General features: G+C 37.4%; 1 protein-coding gene and 1 pseudogene across 1 annotated transcript in view; one reads left to right on the top strand and one right to left on the bottom strand.

The window, feature by feature from the left end:
• The window catches only part of PAWR (pro-apoptotic WT1 regulator), a 111,949-nt gene that overhangs the window by 36,010 nt on the left and 50,282 nt on the right, over positions 1 to 25,657 (bottom strand). The window contains exon 2 of the mRNA XM_021678644.1: positions 5,436 to 5,567. Within this exon, the coding sequence (XP_021534319.1) occupies positions 5,436 to 5,567 (132 nt within the window). The remainder of the gene's footprint in view (positions 1 to 5,435; positions 5,568 to 25,657) is intronic.
• Positions 363 to 3,698, top strand: LOC110570623 (annotated as a pseudogene).

Below are 25,657 nucleotides of genomic sequence, written 5' to 3'. Positions count from 1 at the left end.
GACAATGTCAGAAAGGGAGACCCATGTAGGGGACATCAAGAGGCCCAAGAAGGGCGTGATGGTCATTCATTCAAGAGGGTGGCACAGAACAGAGTTTTAGAGCCCCAGAAGGGTAAAGAAAACAGCATGGCATGGGGAGTTTGCAGCCCTTGAAGAGAGCCTCTCTGCAGAGAGATGAACAGGGATGATGTGCCAGAGCCCAAACACGATGAAGAAGAATGTCCACACTGAGTGGTATTCTGGCCTGAAGGTGTCAAAACCCAATGAGGTTGATGAGGGGTCTCCATGGAGAAGCAATTCAGCATAAGGTCTCAGAGTCTGAACATGAACAAAGACCCTAGGGAAAAGCAGCTTATCACAGGATGACAGAAGCTAAGCAGTATAAGGAGGGAATCCTGGCGCATGGGGGCGGAGGGGTGATCCAGTGTGGGGAGTCACAATTCAAGCAGGGTAAGGAGGGCATCCTACAGCCTTGCATGGGATGCTCAAGCCTGAAGAGGGTCAGCAAGTGTTCATGCACAAAGAAAGCCAACATGGGATGTCAGAACTCACTTGTGGTGAGGAGGGTATAAATGTGGGGAAGGGGGGGGGCGCCTGGGTGGCTCAGACGGTTAAGCGTCTGCCTTCAGCTCAGGTCATGATCCCAGCGTCCTGGGATGGAGCCCCGCATCGGTCTCCCTGCTCAGCTGGAAGCCTGCTTCTCCCTCTCCTACTCCCCCCACCTCCTTGTGTTCCCTCTCTCTATGTCAAATAAATTAAAAAAAAAAAAAATCTTTAAAAAAAATAATAAAAAGGGCGCCTGGGTGGCTCAGTTGGTTAAGCGACTGCCTTCGGCTCAGGTCATGATCCTGGAGTCCCTGGATCGAGTCCCGCATCGGGCTCCCTGCTCGGCAGGGAGTCTGCTTCTCCCTCTGACCCTCCCAACCCTCCCCCCTCTCATGTGCTCTCTCTCTCATTCTCTCTCTCTCAAATAAATGGATAAAATCTTTAAAAAAAATAAAAAATAAAAAAAATAAATGTGGGGAAGGGGTGGCAATGGAAGATAGGTTACACAGAAGGGGATTGAACAAATAAGAAAACATTAAGGATAATGGGAGTTTCTCAATGTCATAAAAGGGAGTTACAACTACTAGAATAAAACCCTATAGTATTAGATTAGTTTGGAAGTTATCAGTATAAATTAGTTTCAGTATCTACTAGATGTAGGCAGGTAGACAGACGGAAGGCAGATATTTATATATATAGATACACAAATGGTTTGTAGGTCTATACACAGAGAGGGACCAAGAATGGTGACATTTCAGTAACATAAACAAACCTACAGCCCAGATCATGGCTTCAAAGTATTTTCCAGTAAAAGGAATCAGAGCTCCTTAGCTTCTTAAAGAAATGGCTGTTCCCAACCCTGGTGTAGGAAAGTTAAAGATGAGCTGTAACATCAGATTATGCCAAGAAGTATTCCAAAAATGATGGAGATGTGGCAAAAGCTCCAAACCGTTTCCACTGGCAAAATCTGGGATAATCTGAACACCAAAATAGATAATGGTGTAGTAGGCAGAATAATGACCCTCAAAAATGTCTATGTCCTGGGCGCCTGGGTGGCTCAGTTGGTTAAGCGACTGCCTTCGGCTCAGGTCATGATCCTGGAGTCCCTGGATCGAGTCCCGCATCGGGCTCCCTGCTCGGCAGGGAGTCTGCTTCTCCCTCTGGCCCTCTCTCTGTGCTCTCTCTCAAATAAATAAATAAAAATCTTTAAAAAAAAAAAAAAAAAATGTCTATGTCCTAATCCCTGGAACCTTCAAACATACTAGGTTATACAGCAAAGGGTTGCTAATCAACAACCCTATATAGGGAGATTATCCTAGATTATCTGATGGGCCCAATGGGATCACAAGATTCATTAAAAGTGGAAGACAGAGGCAGAAGGTCAGAGAGAGATATGACTAAGGACAAAGGTCAGAATGACAAGCTGCAGGAAGTACTCAACCCACCATTTCAGGCTTTGACAGAAGAAGGAGAGCCATAAGCCAAAGAATGTGGGTAGCCACTGGGACCTGGAAAAGGCAAGGAAACAGATTCTCCCCTAGAGCCTCCAAAAAGGAATGCAGTCCTGATTTTTGCCTTTGAAGCATTTGATTTTCGTCCTTGATATTGGCCAATCAGACCCGTGTTGGACTTCCAATTTATAAAACTGTAAGATGATAAATTTGTGCTGTTTTTAAGACAACAAATTTGTAGTGATTTGTTACAGCAGCAACAGAAAACTAATACAGATGGTAACAGTATAATCCATCAGATAAAATAGGTAATAGTGAGTCAATACAGATATACAGATATAAACACAGGAAGATGATAGAGAAGGTTTGATGGGGATTAAGATAACTACATGGTTCAAAGCACTTACCCACAAAATATTTTTTTTTCTGTTGAAGGATTTCATATAATCAGCAGTTCCACAAAACACTTATTAAGAAAGGGAAAATAAAATAACTGCCCTATAATCTTTTAAAGTGGGAAGATTAGGAAATTTATTTATTTTTTTAAAGATAGACTGATTTGACAGAGAGAGAAAGAGAGAGAGAGCACAAGCAGAAAGAGAAAGAGAGAGCACAAGAGCAGCAGGCAGAGGGAGAGGGAGAAGCAGGCTCCCCGCCAAGCAGGTAGCCCAATGTGGGGCTCCATCCCAGGGTCCTGGGATCATGACCTGAGCCAAAGGCAGACTCTTAACCAACTGGGCCATCAAGGCGCCCCAAGATAAGAAATGTAAAGAGAGACAGACTGCTTCATATTAAAGGAAACTAAAGAGATAACAGCAACTAAATGCAACACCTGATTCTGAATGAGATCCTTCTGCTATACTTTAGAACATTACTGGGATAGTACCTGAAACCTGAAAAAGGTCTAAGTATTATATGGTAAGAATGTGTCGTTTTTAATTTTCTTTTTTTTTCATTTTTCATTTTCTATTTTTAAGAGCCGTGTTGTGGTTATGTAGGAGACTGTAGAAAATACCCCGTAAAGGGAAGAAAGGCTCTTTCCTTTCTGTCTGGTGGCAGCCATCTGCTCAAAGCTAAGCCAAGGTGGGCGCTTACCAGTCCATCCAGGAGCTAGCTACGGAGGAAGTAGCAGTCGGCTGTAATGCACTTTCTTCTCAGGGGGCGCTGCTGGCAGTACCCCCAGCTCTCTATGCTCCATAGGGACCCTGCCCAACCTGGTCCAATAAAGCACACAGACTAGGGTACAAGGCCAAGCAAAGTTATGTCATATATAGGATTCATGTGCAACGTGGTGACCACAAATGCCCAGTTCCTAAGGGTGCAACCTATGGCAAGCTTGTTCACCATGATGTTAACCGGCTAAAGTTTGCCCAAAGCCTTCAGTCTGTTGCAGAGGAGCAAGATGGACACCACCGTGGAGCTCCGAAAGTCCTGAAAATTCTTACTGGGTTGGCGAAGATTCCACGTACAAATTCTTTCGGTTATCCTCACTGATCCATTCCATAAAGCTAGCAAAAGAAATCCTGACACCCAGTGGATCGCCAAACCAGTCCACAAGCACAGGAAGATACAAGAACTGACATCTGCAGGCTATAAGAATGTGGCCTTGGAAAGGGTCATAAGTTTCACCACACTACTGGTGGTTCTTGGTGTGCAGCATGGAGAAGATGTAATACTCTCTAGCTCCACCATTACTGCTAATGTAAGTAATGTTTGTAAAATTAAAAGTGTTCCTTGTCTGTTAAAATTAGTTGTCTACAGAATGTTCCATGAATGCACTGTCAAATTATGAAAGTTAAAGTGCAATAATGTTTGAAGACTCTAAGTGGTGGTATATCTTGTTTCTTATAAGATAAATGCTTTTGTCTTTGCTTTATCTTACTAGGGATTTTATACGTCAGTGGTTAAAATGCTATTTGGTATAACAGGTATAATATAAGTTCTGTAAAAGTGGAATGCAGAAGCTAGCCATGTAGATTTGCTGGTGCATGTAATGAAACCTACAGCTTCACTGAGATGATGTAATGCTCTACTAGTTTACTCTCAAATGGCTATTTTTAGGGGTTTGGTAAGACCACACTTTTTAAAATTGGATTTTTCTGGAAATGTGAATACCCTAATCTTTTATATATATATATAAAAATATATATTTTATGGGCGCCTGGGTGGCTCATTTGGTTGGGCAACTGCCTTCGGCTCAGGTCATGATCCTGGAGTCCCGGGATCGAGTCCCGCATCGGGCTCCCTGCTCGGCGGGGAGTCTGCTTCTCCCTCAGACCCTCCCCCCTCTCATGTGCTCTCTTTCTCATTCTCTCTCTCTCAAATAAAAAAAATATATATATATTATATATATAAATATATATTATTTATATATATAATTTTTATTTATATATGTTTGGAAATGTGAAGAATACCCTCATCTTTTATATATATAAATATATTTATATATAATATAAATATTATTTATGTATTATATTTATTATATAAATATATATGTTTACATATATATATATACACACACATGTAAAATCATATGCAGAATAATATAGTTAACTGGGGTCCACATTTTTAGGTTTAATCCAATCTTCCCTTTATGTAACTGCTGCTTCTAAAAGAGTAGTTTAAAAGAATGCCACCATTTTTAGGAGAACTGAATAAGCCTGCTGCAAGAGGGTTCTCTTACAAATGAAAGTAAATCCTGCTTAACCTAAGCAAAACTGCCTCGGTTCTCCAGAGTACCACTGAAGTTCCTATAAAAGATGGAGGCTCCTGGTTCTATCCCACAACCCTATGGGATTTGTAGAACATTGAATTTCATACAAAACAGTCAGTAATGGTATTTACACTGGCGTATATTAAAACTGATGGAAACTGAACATTAGGTAAATGAGAAGAATTTACCTTAAGATTTGTAAGCTAGTAATCAATGCTAGGATGGCTATCAGAATTGTCCACTCACTTAAACTTACTAATTTTAACTTTATTAAGAGCAAAGAGGTAATTATTTTTCCTAGCTCTTTTTACAATAGGTACTGCTTAACTTGCTTAATCAGTCAGCCAGCAAATACTCACTGATCAAGAACTAAGAACCATACATACTGTTTTTAAGTCAAGAAGTATTTGGATAGAAGGAAAGTCACTGCTTAAATCCATTGAAAATACTTAAATGGAGCTGATGTAACCAAAAGGAGAATGGAAAAATTATTAAAAGCTACTTAAAAATTATTGTTAAAATAGCAACTGACATCCTGGTATTTTTAAATATTCATTTGTAAAATAAAAAAATAAAAAATAAAGTTTTAGGGGCACCTGGCTGGCTTCGTTGGTAGAGCACATGACTCTTGATCTCAGAGTTCACAATCAATCAATATATAATAACTCATAAGAAAATAAATTTTTAAGATAATTTTTTAAAATTAAATTTAAATAAACACTCACTTGTAGCAGGTAGGAACTGCCTGGATCTAATAAGCTGACAGCTTCATTCTGCATCGTGTTCTGTTGTGTAACTGCATCTTCACGTTTCCGCTCTTTCTGCCCTGCTTCATCATCTTCATATTCATCTAAGCACTAAAAGAAAAAATAGTTTCCATTTTATTTCTACATAGTACTAACAGATTGTACTGATAGTATATGAAGATACATTTGGATAGCATTAAGGAAGTATCTGTGCATTCAGAAACTAATTTATATGATAAATGTATTCCTTTCAGTAATATGTACATTTAATCCCTGTAAATTATCTGCTTAAACCCCAAGCTCCACACTGATACCCCCAACAACTTATCTTTTCTCTAGACTCTAAATAGCAGTGACAGAGCTTGCTTAAAGGCAATGTTTACTCATTCTTTTACATTCATTCAACAAGTAAACAAATGGTGTCTACCTTAAACAAGGCACTTTTCAGAGGGTAACAAATGATATACCCAAAACATGGAATTTATAGTCTAGTGGGAAGTTAAGATGTAAGATATAAGACATATAGAGATATAGATAGAGATGCAGATAACTCAATGATAAAGGCCATTTTCCAGCTTAGTACTACCTAAGAGTATATACAGAAAGAGTACTTTCACCTGGGGAGTAAGTCTTCTACAAAAACTCTGTGGAAGAGTTATAATTTAAAGGATGGGTAAAATTTAGAACTGCAGATACAGAAAAAAGAGAATTTCAGATGGTGGGAAGAGCATATGGAAAGGTTGTTGCTAAAAAGCTCAATCAACACCTGCATTATCTATCTCCAGACTCTACATGAAAAGAAGTCATAAACAGAAACAAAATTCTCTTCATTACACCCATTGTGGAATGGGTTATCTGTTCCTTGCAAATGAACACATTCCTTTTATTTTTAAGATTTTATTTATTTGAGAGAGAGAGAACGAGAGAGCACAAGCAGGGGGAGCAGCTGAGGGAGAGGGAGAAGCAGGCTCCCCACTGAGCAGGTAGTCCTAAATGGGAGTCGATCCCAAGGACCTGGGATCATGACTTGAGCTGAAGGCAGACGCTTAACTGACTGAGACACCCAGGCACCCCTGCAACTGAACACATTCCTAACCAATATCGCCTTAAAGGGTTCTGTGAGAGACAAAGAATAATGTTTCTTCAGGCAGTCTGTAAACAAGAAGGCACTAACCAAAGAAACAGAACTTAACAAATTATAAAAAGAGAGAGTAAGTTAGGCCACTGCGCAAACTAAGAAGGGACACTGGAGTGCCTGGAATAGGAGGGACACAGTAGATAAGCAGCACATTCAAAGACACAAGGTCCATGATGGGAGATACGGAAGAAAGTACCTCTCTGAGATGGAGTCTTAAAAATTAGGATGATATGGAAAGGAAGTGAGGGGAAAGAATGAAAGGGGTGAGATTCCAAAGAATGCTCCTGCCCTCCCTGTAATGGAACTGTGTGTACAGGTGTCATCTGGCCCTTGTCATGCACCCGGTGAGAACTGGGACTTGGGTTACCAGTGCAAGAAAAATGGATACTGAGGCTACTTGACTCTGATCCAGGAGACTAGTGTGATCTGCCATGATCCATGAAATGACAGCAGGCTAACACGGTTAGCTTGCAAGTAGAGTAAGATCTCAAACCCTTCACAGTTCTTGACAGAGGTGAAGATCGGAAAGGCAAATGCTCTGATCACAAAGAACATAAATAGCCTGAGAAGTGTGGACTTTTCACTACATAACACAGAAAGATGTTATGGTGCTACAATTCCCTGGAATATAGTTTGTAAAACATAATCAAAACTGATGGGGGGGGGGCGGTTCAGGGTGACTCAGATGGTTAAGTGTCTGCCTTCAGCTCAGGTCATGATCTCCAGGTCCCGGGATTGAGCCCCATGTCGGGCTCCTGGCTCAGTGGGGAGTCTGCTTCTCCCTCTCCCTCTGCCTTTCCCCCTGCTTGTGCTCAGTCTCTGTCTCTGTCTCTCTCTCAAATGAATAAATAAAATCTTCAAAAAAAAAAAAAACTGATTGTGGGAACAGAACCTATATAAAGCAGTTCACAGTAGAAATTAACAGGATGAAAAGTGGAGAGTAGACAACAAAGTAGACAATTTGATCCTATGAAAAATAATGTATCCCATGTAGAAAACAGAATCAATAAAAGAAATCTAGTAAAGGGTACTAAAGTTTAAGAAACTAGTCCTGATTAGAAAAACCTTTCTCAGACAATAGATGGTATCATGTTTAATGGCAAAATATCAACAAAATTTAAAAGCAAAATCAGACTTAAGACATTGATAGCCATTCGACTATCAACATAGTTGTTAACATCACTCTGGAGGTGCTATCTGATAAAACCAGGTAAGAAAAATAAAAGATTTCAGCAGTAGAAAGAAGGCAAAATTTCATCACTTCAGATGATACAATTTTGTTGAGATAACATAAAAATATTTTAGAATTATTAGAGTTCATTACAATGGTTTTTATAGAAGTATGCAAAAATCGCTTCCCAAAGTAACATGAACAGCCAGTTAGATTGTATAATTTTAATAGTAACTATAAAAATAAACCAAAAAACTTTATGGAAAAAACTACACAATTTTACTGAGAAACACAAATTAAAGCCTATTCTTAAATGGAGAAAAAGCTAGTATTGTGAAGATGTCAATAATCTGTAAGTCAATTTATAAGCTGAATAAAAATTCCAATCAAAATCTTAAGGAATTTATTTGGAAAGTAGGGGTAACCATCTGAGTAAATAAATACAGACGACATCCAGAAAACTTACTTTTTAAAAAAGTTATGACAAAACATTCACTCTAACATTAAAATGTATAAAACCACAAAAATAAAAACTGTAACTGAGGTCCTAGAAAAGAGAATAAAGTAAAGGAATTCTTCAATACACATTACTGAGATAAGAGGTCAATCATTTAATGCACAGTAGGGGCTGAGAAGCAAGTATGTAAGATCTGGAAAAAATAAAGAGTAGTCTCATCTCTAGGCTTCTACTCCATGAAAGGGATCATCTCATTCTCCAGTACCTGGACTGCAAAACTCTCTGACCATAGAACCGAATGTCAGTAGCATAATGCTAGAACTCTTAAATCCTAAAGTACTGTAGATAGAAAGTAAAAGTGGAAGCAGATAGCCATGAACTCCCTGAGCGCTGGGATATTTTATTTATCTTTGTTTTCATTTCCTGAGATCCAGTCCCTCAACCTCAATAAATGAGACTCCCTTACCAGCACATTAAAAAGAGGAAGAAGAAAAAAATTCAGTAAATGCTTGATAAATGAATGAATGAGTTACCAAGATAAGACAAATCAGGGAGATGGACTGTAGCACCCCAAGTTAAAATGGAATATTCTTTTCCGTGGCAACACTGTTACCCACTGACCTGGGAACCTATCCATCACACATACTATCTCTGTGGAGAATGTGTGCATCTTACATTCCAGGCAGCTTTTAGAATAGGGATTACTTGATGAATCACAACTTCCCTCCAAGGTTCTTCTAAGCAACCAGTACAATTCTTTTAGCACAAGCATCCTACAAATTCTTTAAGCTATCTTATATAACGGGGATAAATACACCTGGAGGAAACTCTGGTGGAAATGGTGAGAAGAAAGAATGAAAGCAAAAAAGAACTGAGTTACTAGACCAAGGTAAGTTAAGACATTTTCCACTTCTATTTCTTGCAAAGATTAATAATTCTCTAAGTGCACAGTTGATGGTATCCTTAATGGAGACAGTTATTTTTTTTAAGATTTTTTATTTTTAAGTAATCTCTATACCTAACATGGGGCTCAAACTCACAACCCTGAGATCAAGAGTCACATGCTCTACTGAGCCAGCCAGGTGTCCCAACAATAATTTTTAAATAAGTACCAGCAAAAGAGAACCAAAAAGAACCCAAACATGTTTTAATGTTTTTTTCTACTAATCATAAGCTTTTTATCTGAGAGAGAAAAAGATGAGAAGAAAATAGATGCTGACTTTATATTATAATTACACCATGTGGAACTCAATGCCATCTTTTCCCAGCTCTCATTTCCAGATAAACATAATCATGTCAAAGTTACTCTCTCCTTTTACACAGATTAGAGAGAAAGAACTGCATGAGAACTGGGTTAACAATTATCTTAAATTGAAACCAAAAAGTCAAATTTTATGAAATGACATTTTTTTAAAAAGAAATGAGAGTAAATATCACTGATTGTCACCAAGCTCTTTGCTATTCCCAAAACTGCATTTTGGAGCACCAGTATTTTGGCAAATACAACTCCTGAACAAAACAAAGGTGTGATTTTCATTCTTAATAACAAATTATTAAGATTAAGATGCTACAATATGTTCTATTTTTTTTAAAGATTTTATTTATTAATTTGACAGAGAGAGAGAGAGAACACAAGCAGGGGGAGCAGCAGAGGGAGAGGGAGAAGCAGGCTCGATGCGGGACTCGATCCCAGGACCCTGGGATCATGACCTGAGCCGAAGGCAGACGCTTAACCGACTGAGCCACCCAGGCACCCCTGCTATAATATGTTCTAAAAAATTATTCAGGCATTGCTAATCTGACAAAGTAACCAAGTAAAAGGGAAATCAAGATATTTTTAAAGTCCTATTAGTTGGGATCAAAAAATGCAACTCACAGGAAAAGAAGAGGAAATTCAGAAACAGATCCAAATACACAGACAAACTGAGTTTACAATAAAGTGGAAATACACACCAGTGGGAAAAGAGGAACTTTTTAATATGTGGCTTGGGGATAACTGGATAGCCATATTTAAAAAGATGAAATTAGATTTATTCCACATACCAGAATAAATTTCAGTGCATCATTAAAAATGAGCAAAAACTGAACAGACATCCCACCAAAGAAAATACAGGTATTGCAAATAAACACATGAAAAGAGGCTCAATATAATTAGTTATTAGGGAAATGTGAAATAAACCTTGACAGGCTATCACTACACATCTACCAAAATGATTAAAATTAAAGACTAATAATACCAAGTGTTAATGAGGATTTCAAACAACTGAATTATCTCCTACACTGTTGGCAAAAACTCAAACTAGAAAACAGTTTGGCAGTTTCTTTTTTTTTTTTTCTTTTTTTTTTTAAAGATTTTATTTATTTATTTGAGAGAGAGAGAATGAAAGACAGAGAGCACGAGAGGGAGGAGGGTCAGAGGGAGAAGCAGACTCCCCGCTGAGCAGGGAGCCCGATGCGGGACTTGATCCCGGGACTCCAGGACCATGACCTGAGCCGAAGGCAGTCGCTTAACCAACTGAGCCACCCAGGCGCCCCTCTTTTTTTTTTTTTTAAAGATTTTATTTATTTATTCAACAGAGAAAGTGAGAGAGTACAAGTAGGGGGAGCAGTAGAGGGAGACGGAGAAGCAGGCTTCCCGCTGAGCAGGGAGCCTAATGTGGGGCTCGATCCCAGGACCCTGAGATCATGACCTGAGCCGAAGGCAGAGGCTTAACCATCTGAGCCACTCAGGTGCCCCAGTTTGGCAGTTTCTTATAAACTTAAATATACACTTACCATATGACCCAGCAATTCTACTCCTAGTTATTACCAAAAGAAATGAAAACATGTTCACTCAAAACTTGTACTAAAAAAAAAAAAAAAAAATCAACTTTTTTCATAATAGCCAATAACTGGAAATAGTTCATAAATCTACCAACTAGGGGCGCCTGGGTGGCTCAGTCGTTAAGCGTCTGCCTTCGGCTCAGGTCATGATCCCAGGGTCCTGGGATGGAGCCCCGCATCGGGCTCCCTGCTCAGCGGGAAGCCTGCTCCTCCCTCTCCTACTCCCCCTGCTTGTGTTCCCTCTCTCGCTGTGTCTCTCTCTGTCAAATAAATAAAATCTTAAAAAAAAAAAAAAAAGAAGTCTACCAACTAATAAAGAGATAAACAGTAGTACAACCATGTAGTGGAATACTAACTCAGTAACAAAATGAATGAAATCTCAAAAGCATTATGCTAAGTGAAAGACACCAGAAAATAAAGACTATATACTATACGACTGCATTTATATAGAATTCCAGAGAAAGCAAAATCATAGTGACAGAAAGCAGATCAGTGATTGCCAGGAGTTGGGTGCTGAGTGGATGGGGCTGACTAGAAAGGAGCAGAAGGAGTGATGGAAATGTTCTATATCCTGATTCTCATGATGGTTTACCCAGATGTGTACATTTGTCAAAATTCATCAAAGTGTATCCTTAAAACAGTAGCATATTATTGTATATAAATGATAAACTAATAAATATGACATAAAAAATATAATAGTGGAGGTACTGAACAAATGGCATGATAAAAAAAAAAAGACTGGACCTAAATCTGATTAAGCTTCTAGATCCAACTACTAATTACAGAAAATACAGAGGACATAAAAACATATTAGATAACCACCATGGAGATGCAATCATGAAAATCCAAATTGTAGGAAACTCTAAGCAGGAGTCAGAAAACTGAAAAAACAAGGAGGAAATATTTTAGTCTCCTGGGCTACCTAAAATTTCTTGCCTTTTTTTTTTAACAATCCTTTGAAAACACAAAAACCATTCCTAGCTCTCTGTCATACAGAAACAAGCCTCTGTATAAAGGCTGTATATAGACAGCCAGTTTCTACTACTAAAAAACTGCAAGAAGAAGAGGAGAGAGAAAGAAGAGACCCATAAATCTGAAACTCAAAGGACACATGAACCAATCCCAAACATATGGACCTCCTCTGCATCCTTATTAAAGGAAAGTATTTTTAAAATTGTAATTTAAGAGACAGTTTGAACAATGCATATATGGTAAAAGTAAGTCTCAGGAGTTTCATGAGATTAATGATCTATTTTTAACTTTTTTAGGTATAGTGATATTTTTCTTTTGTTTAAAAAAAAGATTCCTTGTCTTTATACTGAAATACCTAAGATATTGATGATAAACAATGAAATAATATGTCATCTGAGATTTGCTTCAAAATAACACAAGAAATAAAATGGGTAGTGTGTGGTGGGTATAGATAAAACTAGCCAGAAGTTGATAACTGTGGAAGCTGAACGATGGGTACATAGGGGACTTCATTATACCATTTTCCTTACTTTTGTATATGATTAAAAGTCCCATAATAAGGTTTTTTAAAAAGCAATAAAATTTAACTGACCATTTACTAAATAACTAAAACTAGATAAATATTTTATTCTAAGTAGCATAACACTTCTGCTTCTAGAGAACAAAATGATGGAGTATTAGTCACAAAGTATTTTCCAAGAAATGGGAAATGTTTGCAATTTCATGCAGAGTAAAAAAAAAAAGATATGAATGAATGACAGAAAGAAAAATACACATTATCTTTAGATTGATCTTTTTTTCTTTATGGTTGTCTGTAAGGCATATGTTTGATTAGAAAATTATTTAAGAAATCAGATTTTGGAATCACAAAGACCTATATTCAAATCCCAGGTCTGTAACTTAAAATACTTAATTGCGTCTACTATTAATTGACTCTCTAGGTTGGAGGGCCCTGTTTAGCACTAACATCTAATATTTCATAAAACTCTCACAAAAACCTTAGGAGGTGTGTACTACCTTAAAGAAGAGGAATATGAGGATTAGAATTAAGTAAGAGGCTCAAAGACACAAAGCTGTTGAAGGGTGCAATCAGAACTCCAACCTAACCCTAAATTCAATTTCCAACTGCCAGGTATAACCTATTCATCAGTCATGAAATTCACTTAGTACATCACAACCCAGAATTTTATGAAAAGAAAATAGAATAGAAAATATCAACACATTTTTTGTGAAACTTTTGCTTTAGATTGTCTGTGAATATACTGGCTCACTTAGTACAATACAGAATTAGTAGGAGTTGCAGGGAAAAAAGAGTGGCTATGAGTTGACGATGGCTGTAGCCAGATGACAGCTGGATAAGCATTTATCTACCCTGTATTTCTGTGTATCTGTATTTTTATTTTTTATTTTTTAACTTTAAAGGGACTTTCTGGACGTCAGGTCTCATTTCCACATCTACTTCCGTCACTGACAGCAGACCAAGCTTCCCCAGGTCTCTTCCATCACTGTACAGACTCTCATTGCCATCTTATTCTGTACATTCTATAACCTGATTCAATCCTGTATCCCCCTCCTCTCCCTTCCAAATCATTCCACTGTATCCTCTGAATTCCTGTAGATTAATATTTTGCTCTCCTCAACTGCAGAATGAAATCTAGCTGGCTCCCTGAAAAAGCCCTTTCCCCTATAGCTGTCTCAACTGAAAGTTATTTGTGTTTTAATTTCTCTAGTGTCTTCTGACTACCACTCTAAGAGCAAGTCTCTCCTCTGGCCACAAAGCTCTAGCCCAGTGATTCTCATTCAGTCAATACCACTCCCTACAAGGCATGGAATTTTGTGAAGGCATTTTTGGTCATACTGATGAGTAAAGGATGCTACTGGTTTATGGATGAGAAGCATGGAATGAATATCTTGCAATTTCAAAAATTAGTCCCTCTAAGAAAGAACTGACCCACATTCCATTCAACCATAGAATGTAATACTGAACAGTCATGCAGGTGAAAAATCTATTTATAATTATCTGAGCCTAAACATATTTTACCTCTAAAAAACAGTGTGTTTGCAGCATTTAAAAATACAGAGAGATCTTTCCAGAAAGACAACTATACCCTGTAAATGATATTTTGTTAGTAATCTTATGAAAAAATTTGCCTGACATTTCAGAAAATGTCACTAACAGCAAAACTATTCATGGTATTTTAGTCATTAATAAAGCACACTTTTATCAGTCCAAAACAAAGTTTGAAAGCCAATGCACTATGTTTTTATAGCTCTAAGACTTTGCTCGAGGCAACAGACTGCACCATCACAATAGCAGCATCACCACAATATATCACACTTATAACAAAACATGACATATATAGTATATCTTCAATGTTTGCTGAACTTCAATACTGGGGTGCACAGTGAAAAAACAAGACTAGACTGAACCAGGTTACAAGGACACTGAGACTAAGGAGAAGCTGGGGCTTAAAGTCCTAAATACAAAGTAACCAGCCAATCATCATTTAATTTCTTGAACAAATGAGAGAAATACTGGTTTTGAAAGACTAACCATAGAGTGATATATATGTGAAATACGCAAATAAACTTGACTTAGAAATCTTAAGGCTGTAGTTTCCACTACTAAAATTTTTATTACTATACCTCAAAGGTTTTTTGGGCTTTTTTGTTTTTTTCAGCTCAAACTCATTTCCCTTTTATTAAAGTCCAAGTTACCATTACATCATTTGGTATTCAATAAAGGAAAACTTTTTCAAATAAGGTAAAATGTCATCATCAGTATTTCCAGGTGGTTGTTTACAGTCAAGTAGCATCATGCATAAATCCTTGAGAAGCCCATCCATGAAGTTTATACTTTGTCAAGGCCCAATTCCTCTGGAGTGGGGAATCTCAATTCATTTAAAGTTGATCTAAGTTCCTGAATGACTTAGGGGTAGATTTCCTTATGAGGTCCAGCTTTGTCCTTAACTACCTCTAGGATGCAAACTGCACTAGCAAAATCATTTAACCACCTGCATGCCAGCAAAGCAGCATCACTGATTTTGGGTTTTGGAACCAGATCATAGCCAACAAGCACGTTCATCCCTTTACACAATTTTCAGGCATCAGTATCTGGCTTGTTGAAGTATGTCACCCAGCAAGCATCAAACTCCTCATCTGTTTCCTGTGAGCCACCAGAGTAGCAGCATACTGACTGGACAGTGGCAGCGGGGCTGACAGCCTGGAGCCAGGTACAGGAGGCCTCAAGGGCTGGTGAGGGCCGTTACAGCTGCCGCTACAGTGTCTTTGGCAGAGAGTGACGCCAAACCTAATGGTGAAGGCAGCCTGTACTCTAAGTCAAGGTTTTTTGTTGTTGTTGTTGTTTTTTTAAAGATTTTATTTATTTATTTGAGACAGAGAGAATGAGAGACAGAGAGCATGAGAGGGAGGAGGGTCAGAGGGAGAAGCAGACTCCCTGCCGAGCAGGGAGCCCGATGCGGGACTCGATCCCGGGACTCCAGGATCATGACCTGAGCCGAAGGCAGTCGCTTAACCAACTGAGCCACCCAGGCGCCCTCAAGGTTTTTAATATATCAAAAATGTAGTAAGTTCATAGAATGAAATAACTAAAAAGGATCCATTTCATGGTAGCTTTTCCTTATCAATTTTATAAAGCAGAATTCCACAAAATTCAGGAGTTCAGAAAAAGCAATCAACATATCATTTGTCAACTTTATTCTTTTTAAAAAAGATGTATTTATTTGAGAGAGGGAGTGCAAGTGTGTGAACCAGCGGGAGGGGGGTGGGGGATGGGAACAGAGAAAAAGGGAGGAGCAGACTTCCCCGCTGAGCACGGAGCCCCACTGAAGCCCCACAGAAGCCCCACTTGGAGCTCAATCTCAGGACTCTGAGATCATGACCTGAGCTGAAATCAAGAGTCAGATGTTTTACCAACTGAGCCACTCAGGCGTCCACATTTGCCAACTTTAAACACAATTTTATTAAGGTATTTTTAAATGTTTCTAGTATTTGGAAAACAGCATACTCCACAGGACTTTTTACTTACATTAGTAAGAATTCTTGGACACTAGGGGTATACCTAAGCATAACAGATAATCATCATTCACAACTATTACTTACTGAAACTATGCATACAAAACAAAATACAATTCAAAAAAATTGTGATTCAAACACATTAGAAATTGCTAAAATTAATTTTTGTTAAATATAAATGCTTAAGCCAAGTTTTGAGACTTTGATATTTTGACAGAATAAATTGTGTGATATACTATCTAGTTCTTGGAAGAGTTCAGCTAGATAACTGCTTCACATTCCTTTCTCTTTTTTCACATCTGTTCTCTTTCATAAGCGATGAGTCTTACAAAGAATGAAACAATTCATTCATCTCCAAACAATATTGAATAGTTCATAAAATCCATTAAAAAATGCTACTTCCTTTAATTTTCAGAATCCCCCCAAATTTTAATATCCTCTTCTATCCAAATGCTGAAGTCTATATAACAGATGCACATTTGATCTTAAAATAAAGAATCCACAAAATTCCTTAAGTGTTCTGGTTTTTCAATAAATTTTTGCAAAGTATAAATACTTCTCTATAAAGCTCTAGCACTAGGGAACAGGGAAACATTTTCTTCATATGAATCAGAATGAGGACAAAAATTACAACAGAACTAAAATGAAATGCAAATTTCAAACAGCCAGGAAAATTTAACTGTATCTATGTATAATAAATCATATAAATGTGGCTCTAAAAGCATTCTGATTGTCCTCTGCATTTAAAAGAAAACCAAGTAAGCAATCCTAGCAAAGCTTTTAGGGAAAAGAAAGAAAAGCTATATAGCTCCAAGAAAATGAAAAAAAGTTTCTATTTAGGAGCACACAATTACAAACCATGAATGTGGGTAAGTGGCCGTGCTTTCCAAAATGAAAAGTTAACTATTATCCATGAAAGGCATCAGGAAAGTTGAGATTTTCTTCAGTAAGACCACGTCAATCCTATCAGTACTGCTGTGCTTTATCTGTCTTCCTCTCTGGTAATACCCTTTTTACATCCTCCATTACTCCTTTATCTAGCATATACCAGTCTGTCATCACTCAACCTCTGCCTAGCTTTTCCTTACCTTCCTTCCCCTGCTCCTAAGCCAAGAGGCTTATTTTGACTGGTTAAACAAAAGAAACTTTCCAACATAACAAAAAGAAAACTGAAATAAGATCAAATTAATAAGTATCTCTACATGAAAAGAACTGAACAAAATGAACAAATGACCCCTCTCTCCTCTCATCAGGTGGCTGAAAAAGCCATGTATATCTGTATCACAATGATTACAAACGACTACTACTGCTAGTACTACTACAACTACTACTACTACTGCACACAGCCCTAAGTCAGAAAGTATGGGGACTAAATGGAGTAAATTAAAATGTATGAAATTTCCAAAACTACTTATTAAACAATAATTCAGTAACTGAATGAGTTATGCTAACAACTTTGTAACATCTAACAGAAGCACTCTTATTTCATGGATTTAAAAGCTGAATTTACAATAAAAGTTAGCATTTTCAATAAAAAAGAAATCTTAGTTATAAAGAATCCCAAAATATAACCCTCCAAAAACACGAAATGAAACCAGAATTTCATTCTTACACAGTTTTAAAGAACCTTTCTCACCATTAAAATCTGCACCAATACCATCAGATACGACTCAGCCATGGTCAGACCCAACCACACAATCTTGTGCTGGGATCCCATTGGACCTCAGACCTAAGCAAGTGTTAAATTCTCTATATAGCAATATTCATGATTAGACAGGTAGCACTCAAGCACTCATTTTCAGCCATTTCAACTAATACTAGTAATAATAATTTTTTAAAAATAATTTTAAAACTGTAGTTAGGTACTTTTAAACAGAAAATGACATTTTTCAAAATTACAAAATTAATGTACATTACCAAAACACTTTTTTCTTTTTAAGATTTTATTTATTTATTTGACAGAGAAACACACAGCGAGAAAGTGAACACAAGCAGGGGGAGTGGGAGAAGGAGAAGCAGGCTTCCCGCGGAGCAGGGAGCCCGATGTGGGGCTCGATCCCAGAACGCTGGGATCATGACCTGAGCTGAAGGCAGACACTTAACGACGGAGCCACCCAGGCGCCCCACCAAAACACTTTTAGAATAAAAAAAGAGGAGCACCTGGGTGGCTCAGTTTGTAAAGCATCAGACTCTTGATTTCAGCTCAGGTCATGATCTCAGGGTCCTGAGATCAAGCCCTGGGAGTCTGCTTCTCTCCCTTCTTCTCCTTGCCCCACCCCCCAATACCCCTCCCCCCCCACTCTCTCTCTTTCTAAAATAAATCTTAAAAAAAACAGACAACTGGTTCACTTTGGTACAAATCCTTTCTTCTACTAGAACTTTTTTCTTAAATTCAGGTAATTATAGGCATCCTGTTGGGACTTACTTGCACCATCTCTTTTTTTTTCAACAAAAATTTTAGCAGCTGCATAGTATGATATCACATTATTAATACACCATGATTTGTTTAATCATATCTGGGTGTGGGTCATACAAACTAAATAGTCTTTCATATAAATTCTAGTGTACATCTCTAATTTTCGTGGCTCTTTAAGCATGCTGCCAAATCTTCTGCCAAGAAGGCTGTCTAATCCTTATTACTTTTTTTTAACTCTCAAACATATGAGGCAAATAATGGTTTGACTGAATCCTAGTTAGCAGAATGAACTTGTGTTATCTTTACTAACTTTATGTATTTCTTTATGTAGCTTTACGTTCCTCACTATGTCCTCTTTTCAATTTTTATGTTAGTTTTTTTCATTTCCCTAGTATTTCTCAAAGCTCTTAATACAGTAAGATGGTAACTTCTATCATATAGCCAATCTTTCCTAGCTCACCTTTTAATTCTATTTAAGTTTTCCTTTTGAAATTTTCTCCCTGTGGTTTTATGTTAAGAAAATGTTTTCCCTGGCGCCTGGGTGGCTCAGTCGTTAAGGGTCTGCCTTCCGCTCAGGTCATGATCCCAGGGTCCTGGGATCGAGCCTTGCATCCTCCCTGCTCAGGGGGGAAGCCTGCTTCTCCCTCTCCCACTCCCCCTATTTGTGTTCCTACTCTCGCTGCCCCTCTCTCTGTCAAAAAAAAATTTTTTTTAAATTTTAAAAAAATGTTTTCCCATTTTGAGAGCTTTAGTAAACACATACACTTTCTAATTTTTACTATCTCATTATTAATTTTTTAACTCATCTCCTATTTAATTTGTCATATAGTCAGGCTGGAAACAAATGTGTTTCCTTTTGTTGTAATTAGCAATTGTTCTAGCCACATACATGGAATAATCCAGAACTGCAGCACTGGTAGTGGGTTGTTTGAGTAATGGCTCCTGGAGGGCTCTAGCACCCCCCTCCAAGTTTAATACCCAGGGGTTCTGTACAACCCATCTCCTCACCATGGATACAAAATGCTACCTTTATTATATATTTTTATATATGGGTATGTTTTTAGCTTTCTGTTTGTTCCACTGATCTATCTATACTAATACTCAAATCACATTACTTTTATCATTGTAAGTAATATCTAGCAGTGCAATTATTATTCATTTTTAAAACTCTCTTGACCATTCCCAGCCAATGTATTCTCCTAGTAGATTATTTCAATACATTTGAAGTAATGTATAAATTACTTGGAAAAAACTACTGACAACATTTATTAGCTGTGTGACCTTGTAAAATGGGGACAAGAGCAGCGCCACATAATACGGTTGTTGCTAAATAGGTTAGCAATAAGTTAGAACTAAGGAAATGAAAGTAGATATAGACAATGCATAGACATGGCAAGCAGAAGTAGAACCTGACTGGATTGGGAAAGCCAAAAGCAATCAAGTAGCAGTAACAAGATGACTCCTGGCTATCTAGCTCATGGTGTCATTCATGTACACAGAAAATTTAAAAAGGGAAATGACGAGGAGTTTGGTATTGAGCATTTGAAATATTTGTGGGATATACAAGAGGAAAACAAAGACCAAGGTACAGATCAAAGACTAAGCCTCTTCTAAAACTGCAGGGAAGGCTCTCAATATGAATCTAAATGCAGATAACTTAGACAATACAGCCAAAAAAAAATTTTTTTTGAGAGAGTTCTGATTGAGAGCTCTCTAGTTTCTTCTCTGAGAAGTTAATTGTGCTCTTCTGCTGACAGTCATGGGGAGAAGTTTAGGATAAGGTAATGGGTAGGAGGTGGGTTAAAAGTTTAAACTACCTATAGTAGGAAACATAAAAGTGAGGGAAATAAAAATACATAAAGGACTTTCAGACAAGTGCTGAGGGTCTAGCTCAGAATGAAGAACCTAAGACTTCAAAATGGCACCAATCTGTGATATCTGAAAACTCATTAGTGCTATGAGTCCAATTCTATTATGAAAACTTATTTATCAATATTTTCAGCCATTTATCTAATTATTTCTGGAAAGGATGTGAAAGAGGGTCTTTCCATATCCCTCAATTGTTGAAACAGGTAATTCAGAAGCAAGTCCTAACCAGCAGGATATTAACTGTGCAATTATACTTGAATATATTAGCTATGTTAGTATCATTTCCCATCAATATCTGACTCTCCTGTGGAATTTTTTTAAGTTATTAAACTTAGTTAATCCAGGATCATACTAGTTTTAGGTGGAAATTCTTTCCACAGCCCTATATTATACACTTTCTTCTATTATCTACAACCAGGTCTCAACCTAATTAGACTTGTTCTAATGCTTAGCAGTTGGGAGTAACAGGCCTGGGTATTTATAACATACAAATTCCTCAACATGAGTCACACAAACAATGCTAGGAAAACAAAGTAGGCACTAGTATAAGTAAAGAGACTATCTTCAGAAGGAACTATTAAAAAAAGACAAATATGCAAAACATATTCTATCTTAAATGTATCGATGATGGCTCTTAAGCATAGTGCTAAGGTCAGAAAAATAAACATCATACTCTTCAGCTCAACAATTCACACATTACTGATTACAGCCCTAGAGAGCAATGACATGAACAATCAAAGAAAACGAACAATCTAAATTATCTCTATTTAGTTTCCAACTATTATCAGATTTAAACAATCCAGTATTCACAGACTTCCTTCAGCTACATCCAATGATGCAATCTAATCCCATGAGTTATTCCTCAACTTCCAAGATATTTGGGCAATATACTGAACCACTCTATGCTTGTTCTGCTCATCTCCAAAATGGGGATAACACCAATAGCTATGCCCCATAGAACTGTAAGGATTAAAGGAAATAATGAATGCAGAAAAGCTAAGAACAGTAACACACACAGCACTTAGTAAATACTGTATTATCATAACTCTCATCAAAGAACACTCAGACATACATTTAAACATGGTAATGACAAGAATAGCTAACTTTTACTGTAAACTATGAACTAGACATTTTTCTAATACTTTACTTGGATTATTTCAGTTAATCCTCACAGATAGGTACTACTATAGATTTATTTGGTCAATGCTGCTTCAGCTGGAATCTCTTTCTCCTTACTTCTCTATGCTTCCAACTCCAAGTATCCAATTCTTCCACATAGTAGGAATATATATGTTTATTGAATGAAACCTTGTCTGATTATTTCAAATGTAAAAATCAGATTATAAAGCCTCAAATTCTTAATATTTAACTCATTCTAGTTCTTTTCTTTCTTTTTTAAAGATTTTATTTTTTTATTTGAGAGAGAGAGAATGAGAGAGAGAGAGCACATGAGAGGGGGGAGGGTCAGAGGGCGAAGGAGACTCCCTGCTGAGCAGGGAGCCCCCTGTGGGACTCAATCCAGGGACTCGATCCAGGGACTCCAGGATCATGACCTGAGCCAAAGGCAGTCGCTTAACCAACTGAGCCACCCAGGCGCCCCTAACTCATTCTAGTTCTTGATTACCTACCACTACATAGCTCCTTTCATTTCATGTTACCTAATTAGATTTTAAGGTTCCCAAAAGCAGGTACCTCATCCAGTACTGTTTCTGGATCCTTCAGTCTCTTGTCAGTAGTAACTACAGAATGGGAAGTTAATAAATACAAATGCATATTTCCTAATTTAATATTTCCTAAGAACGTACTACAATATTTTAAAATAATTTTCATAGCAAATTTATTCACTTATTCGAGAACATTCCTTCTGCTTAAAAATACAATTTGAAAAATACTCAGGCACACAGAAATAACTTCTGGTAACCACCTTCCATCTTATCCCAATTTCATTACAGATTCTAATGAGAAACACAGGATTTTCAAGAACTCTCATACATAGCATGCTCTAAGAAACACTATACAAATGCAGTAAAGTCTTATTTCTCCAGCACTGAACAAGCCAAACTTCCCTATGTTCTAAATAATTAATATGGGTCACTCTCAATCTCAAACCCCTCTCCCCAAATAATGAAAAGCAGTGATTATTAAATTCAGAGGATCTAAAATTAAGCCTAAAAAGACTGCAGGCAGAAGCTTTGAAACTTTTAAAATAAGTTATGTCTTTCTAGTTTTTGTGGGAATGTTTATTTATAAAATCATTTAGAATTTCCTATAAACTACCTATTGAGATTTTGGGAGGCAGGAAAAGAGAAGACTATGGAAAAGAAAGCAATATACTGCATGTCGAGATTTCTCCAATGCAATGTGCTTTTTCCGAGAATTTAGAAATATTTGGATAAACACGACAGAATAATTTGTATACATACTTGAACAAAAGGAATGATAGCACTGAATCCTCTGGAACTGAGCAATTATCCTGGAATCTCTTTTATGCTTGGAGAAACAAAACCACCAAAGAGTTCCTCTCTATTTTAGCCAGAATTTTCAATAGAGAACATTACCATTTGGTCAATACTACTAAATAGAAATTACTAAATAAGGGAAGGTTATAGGAAAAGGAGACCTAGAGAAGAAAGGAGAGTCACAGTTTTGCTAAGGTTTCTACTTGCTAAGGTTTCTACTATTTTCTATAGATGTTCTACACAAAACCTACCTTTTCGGTTTAGTGTCTCTGAAGTGCATCTTCAGTCTTCTTTTTTCCCTTAGGAACATTCATCTAGCCCCTCTTAGGAAGCTCTACATTTCTGTTTAAATTTCCTTGTCCCCTAGACCCAACCTCTCCCATCCACAATATAGCCCATCTGAAAAAAACTTAACATATAAATCTATTCATACTAATATGAACTTCCATTAAGAATGGTTTCTCTCACAAAAAATAGAAAGTGTATGTCTATATAATACAAACTAAAACTGAGCCTGAATGTAAGCCAGCACTTGGCACAGAGGCTGACAACTACAGGTATTTAAAAATTAAGTAGATGAATGAACAACTTAACATGTGAACCAATGAATCTACTTTTGCCTAGCAAGCTCCCACCCACCAAGGGTCTTTCCTCAGCACTCCCTTAGTCCTAGGATCCTCCATTTCTCTCCCATCTGTCGGCCCCAAGACTCAAGGATCCAAGTCCTACTTGCTGTACCTTATTCTTCTATCCCAGGCCTACAATCACTGGGTAACCCAAACACGCAACCAGCCTGTATAACCAAGAGAGATTCTGCCTTCTCAAACTCTTTAATCCTTTGGATACACAATATCCCAGGCATGAAGAAGAGAAAGACTACTTGGGAGCACAGGGGTGTAGCTTAAAGGAAGTCAATCCTAGAATAGTTTGACAGGTAGGGATCCTGGAAGAGAACTTAAGAATATATGTATCTGAGAGTCTGAGGTCAAGAGAAATAACTAAAAACTGTAGTAGCAGTGGCTAGATAGTAAAGAAAATATAAGGAGAACTAAAAATTTAATCTCAATTTTGTCTAATTACCATATAACACCCACCATTAAATGGTGGATTCATTTTACTTTAAATTTTATTAGATAACATTAAACTCTATTTGTGCCCTTAATTCTCAGGTTTTATTGATTATACAAATGTAGTTAAACTGATTTTTTTTAATTTGTTAGTACATGATCATGCTAAATCAAATGTAGTAACAACAGTAACAGTTAACAATCACAGAGCACTTCTGTGTCAGGCACTGGTCTAAGTGCTTTTCAGAGAATAACTCTTTTAACCTTCACAACCCTGTAAAGGATAGGTACTATTATCAATCCCACTTTATAAATTTAGAAGCAGTTAAGCAACTTACCTAAAGTCACACAGCTAACAAGTGATGGAACTATGATTTGAACTCAGATAATGTGGTTGCAGAGCGTACGGTCTTAACCACTAAGCCATATTTACTATTCTGTGGTGACTAGCTTATTCTCTACTCTTAACAAAAATTTTTTAAAAAGGGGGTCTCAAATACGACAGATATTTTATACAAGGTTTATTAATAGGATTAAGAAAGTCTAATGATTTACCAAGGGAAACTGCATATCTCCTTTCCTGAGCATTCTGAAAAATCATAAATACTTATCTGAGATGGTGTAAGATGGAGGTGGGGGGAGGGTGTATAATAGGAAAAATATATTTTATTACATCAAAGATGCCAATGACTGAAAACATACCATTATTTTACATGCCACAACACACAAAAAAATCTGCCAAACTATAATACAATGTTATTTTAAAACGTATCTTTTTTTTTTTTAAGATTTTTTAAATTTATTTATTTGACAGAGCTAGCGAGAGCAGGAACACAAGCAGGGGGATTGGGAGAGGGAGAAGCAGGCTTCCTGCCGAGCAGGGAGCCCCATGCGGGGCTCGATCCCAGGACCCTGGGATCATGACCTGAGCCGAAGGCAGACGCTTAACGACTGAGCCACCCAGGCGCCCCTAAAACATATCTTAAATGAAAAGTGAACAAAGGTATAACTATGTCAATGAACTACAGTCACTTATCAAGGAAACTTCAATATATAGTTGCTTAATAGATGAGACCATGTAAAAGAAAATTAGTATTTCTTGAAATCTGCTATATCATTCTGGGAATCTACATATGTAGAAGAAATTAGACTTGAAAACAAACTAAAACTGGGGTTTAAACTGTGGTTGTAGAGAATTTCAAAACTACATGAGAAACTGGTTTATCAACCATATGCCTAGATTAGTTAGCTGGGGCTACCATAACAAAACACCACACAATGGGGGCTTAAAGAGAAATTTAATTTTCTCACAGTTCTGGAGGCTGGAAGTCCAAGACCATGGTGTCAGCAGGTTTGGTTTCTACTGACACCTCCCTCCTTGATTTGCAGACAGCTGTCTTCTCACAGTACCCTCTTACGGCCTTGTGTGTGTGTGTGTGTGTGTGTGTGTGTTTCTCTGGTGTCTCTCTCTCTATTATTATGGACACCAGTCATAATGGATTGTGCCCGCCTCTTATAATCTCATTTAACCTTAACTATCTCTTTAAAGGCCCTATCTCTAAATGTAGTCATACTGGAGGTTAGGGCTTGACTCAATCCATAACAATATACAAGAGCTGATCTTAGTGGAACCCATTCCTAGAATGCAAAACATCATTTCTGTTATAGGGAGCTACTGTTGAGGTAATAGTCCTCAGTACGAAGTCATTTCTACATTAGGATCAATAACAACAACAACAACAAAATCAGAATAGCTCTTCATTTGAGATTAAAATAAATTATTCTGGGATTTTT

Source organism: Neomonachus schauinslandi, chromosome 5 (assembly GCF_002201575.2).
Source record: "Neomonachus schauinslandi chromosome 5, ASM220157v2, whole genome shotgun sequence".
Lineage (NCBI taxonomy): Eukaryota > Metazoa > Chordata > Mammalia > Carnivora > Phocidae > Neomonachus > Neomonachus schauinslandi.
Note: the sequence above shows the minus strand (reverse complement) of the source record. Positions and strands in the feature narration are given on the sequence as shown.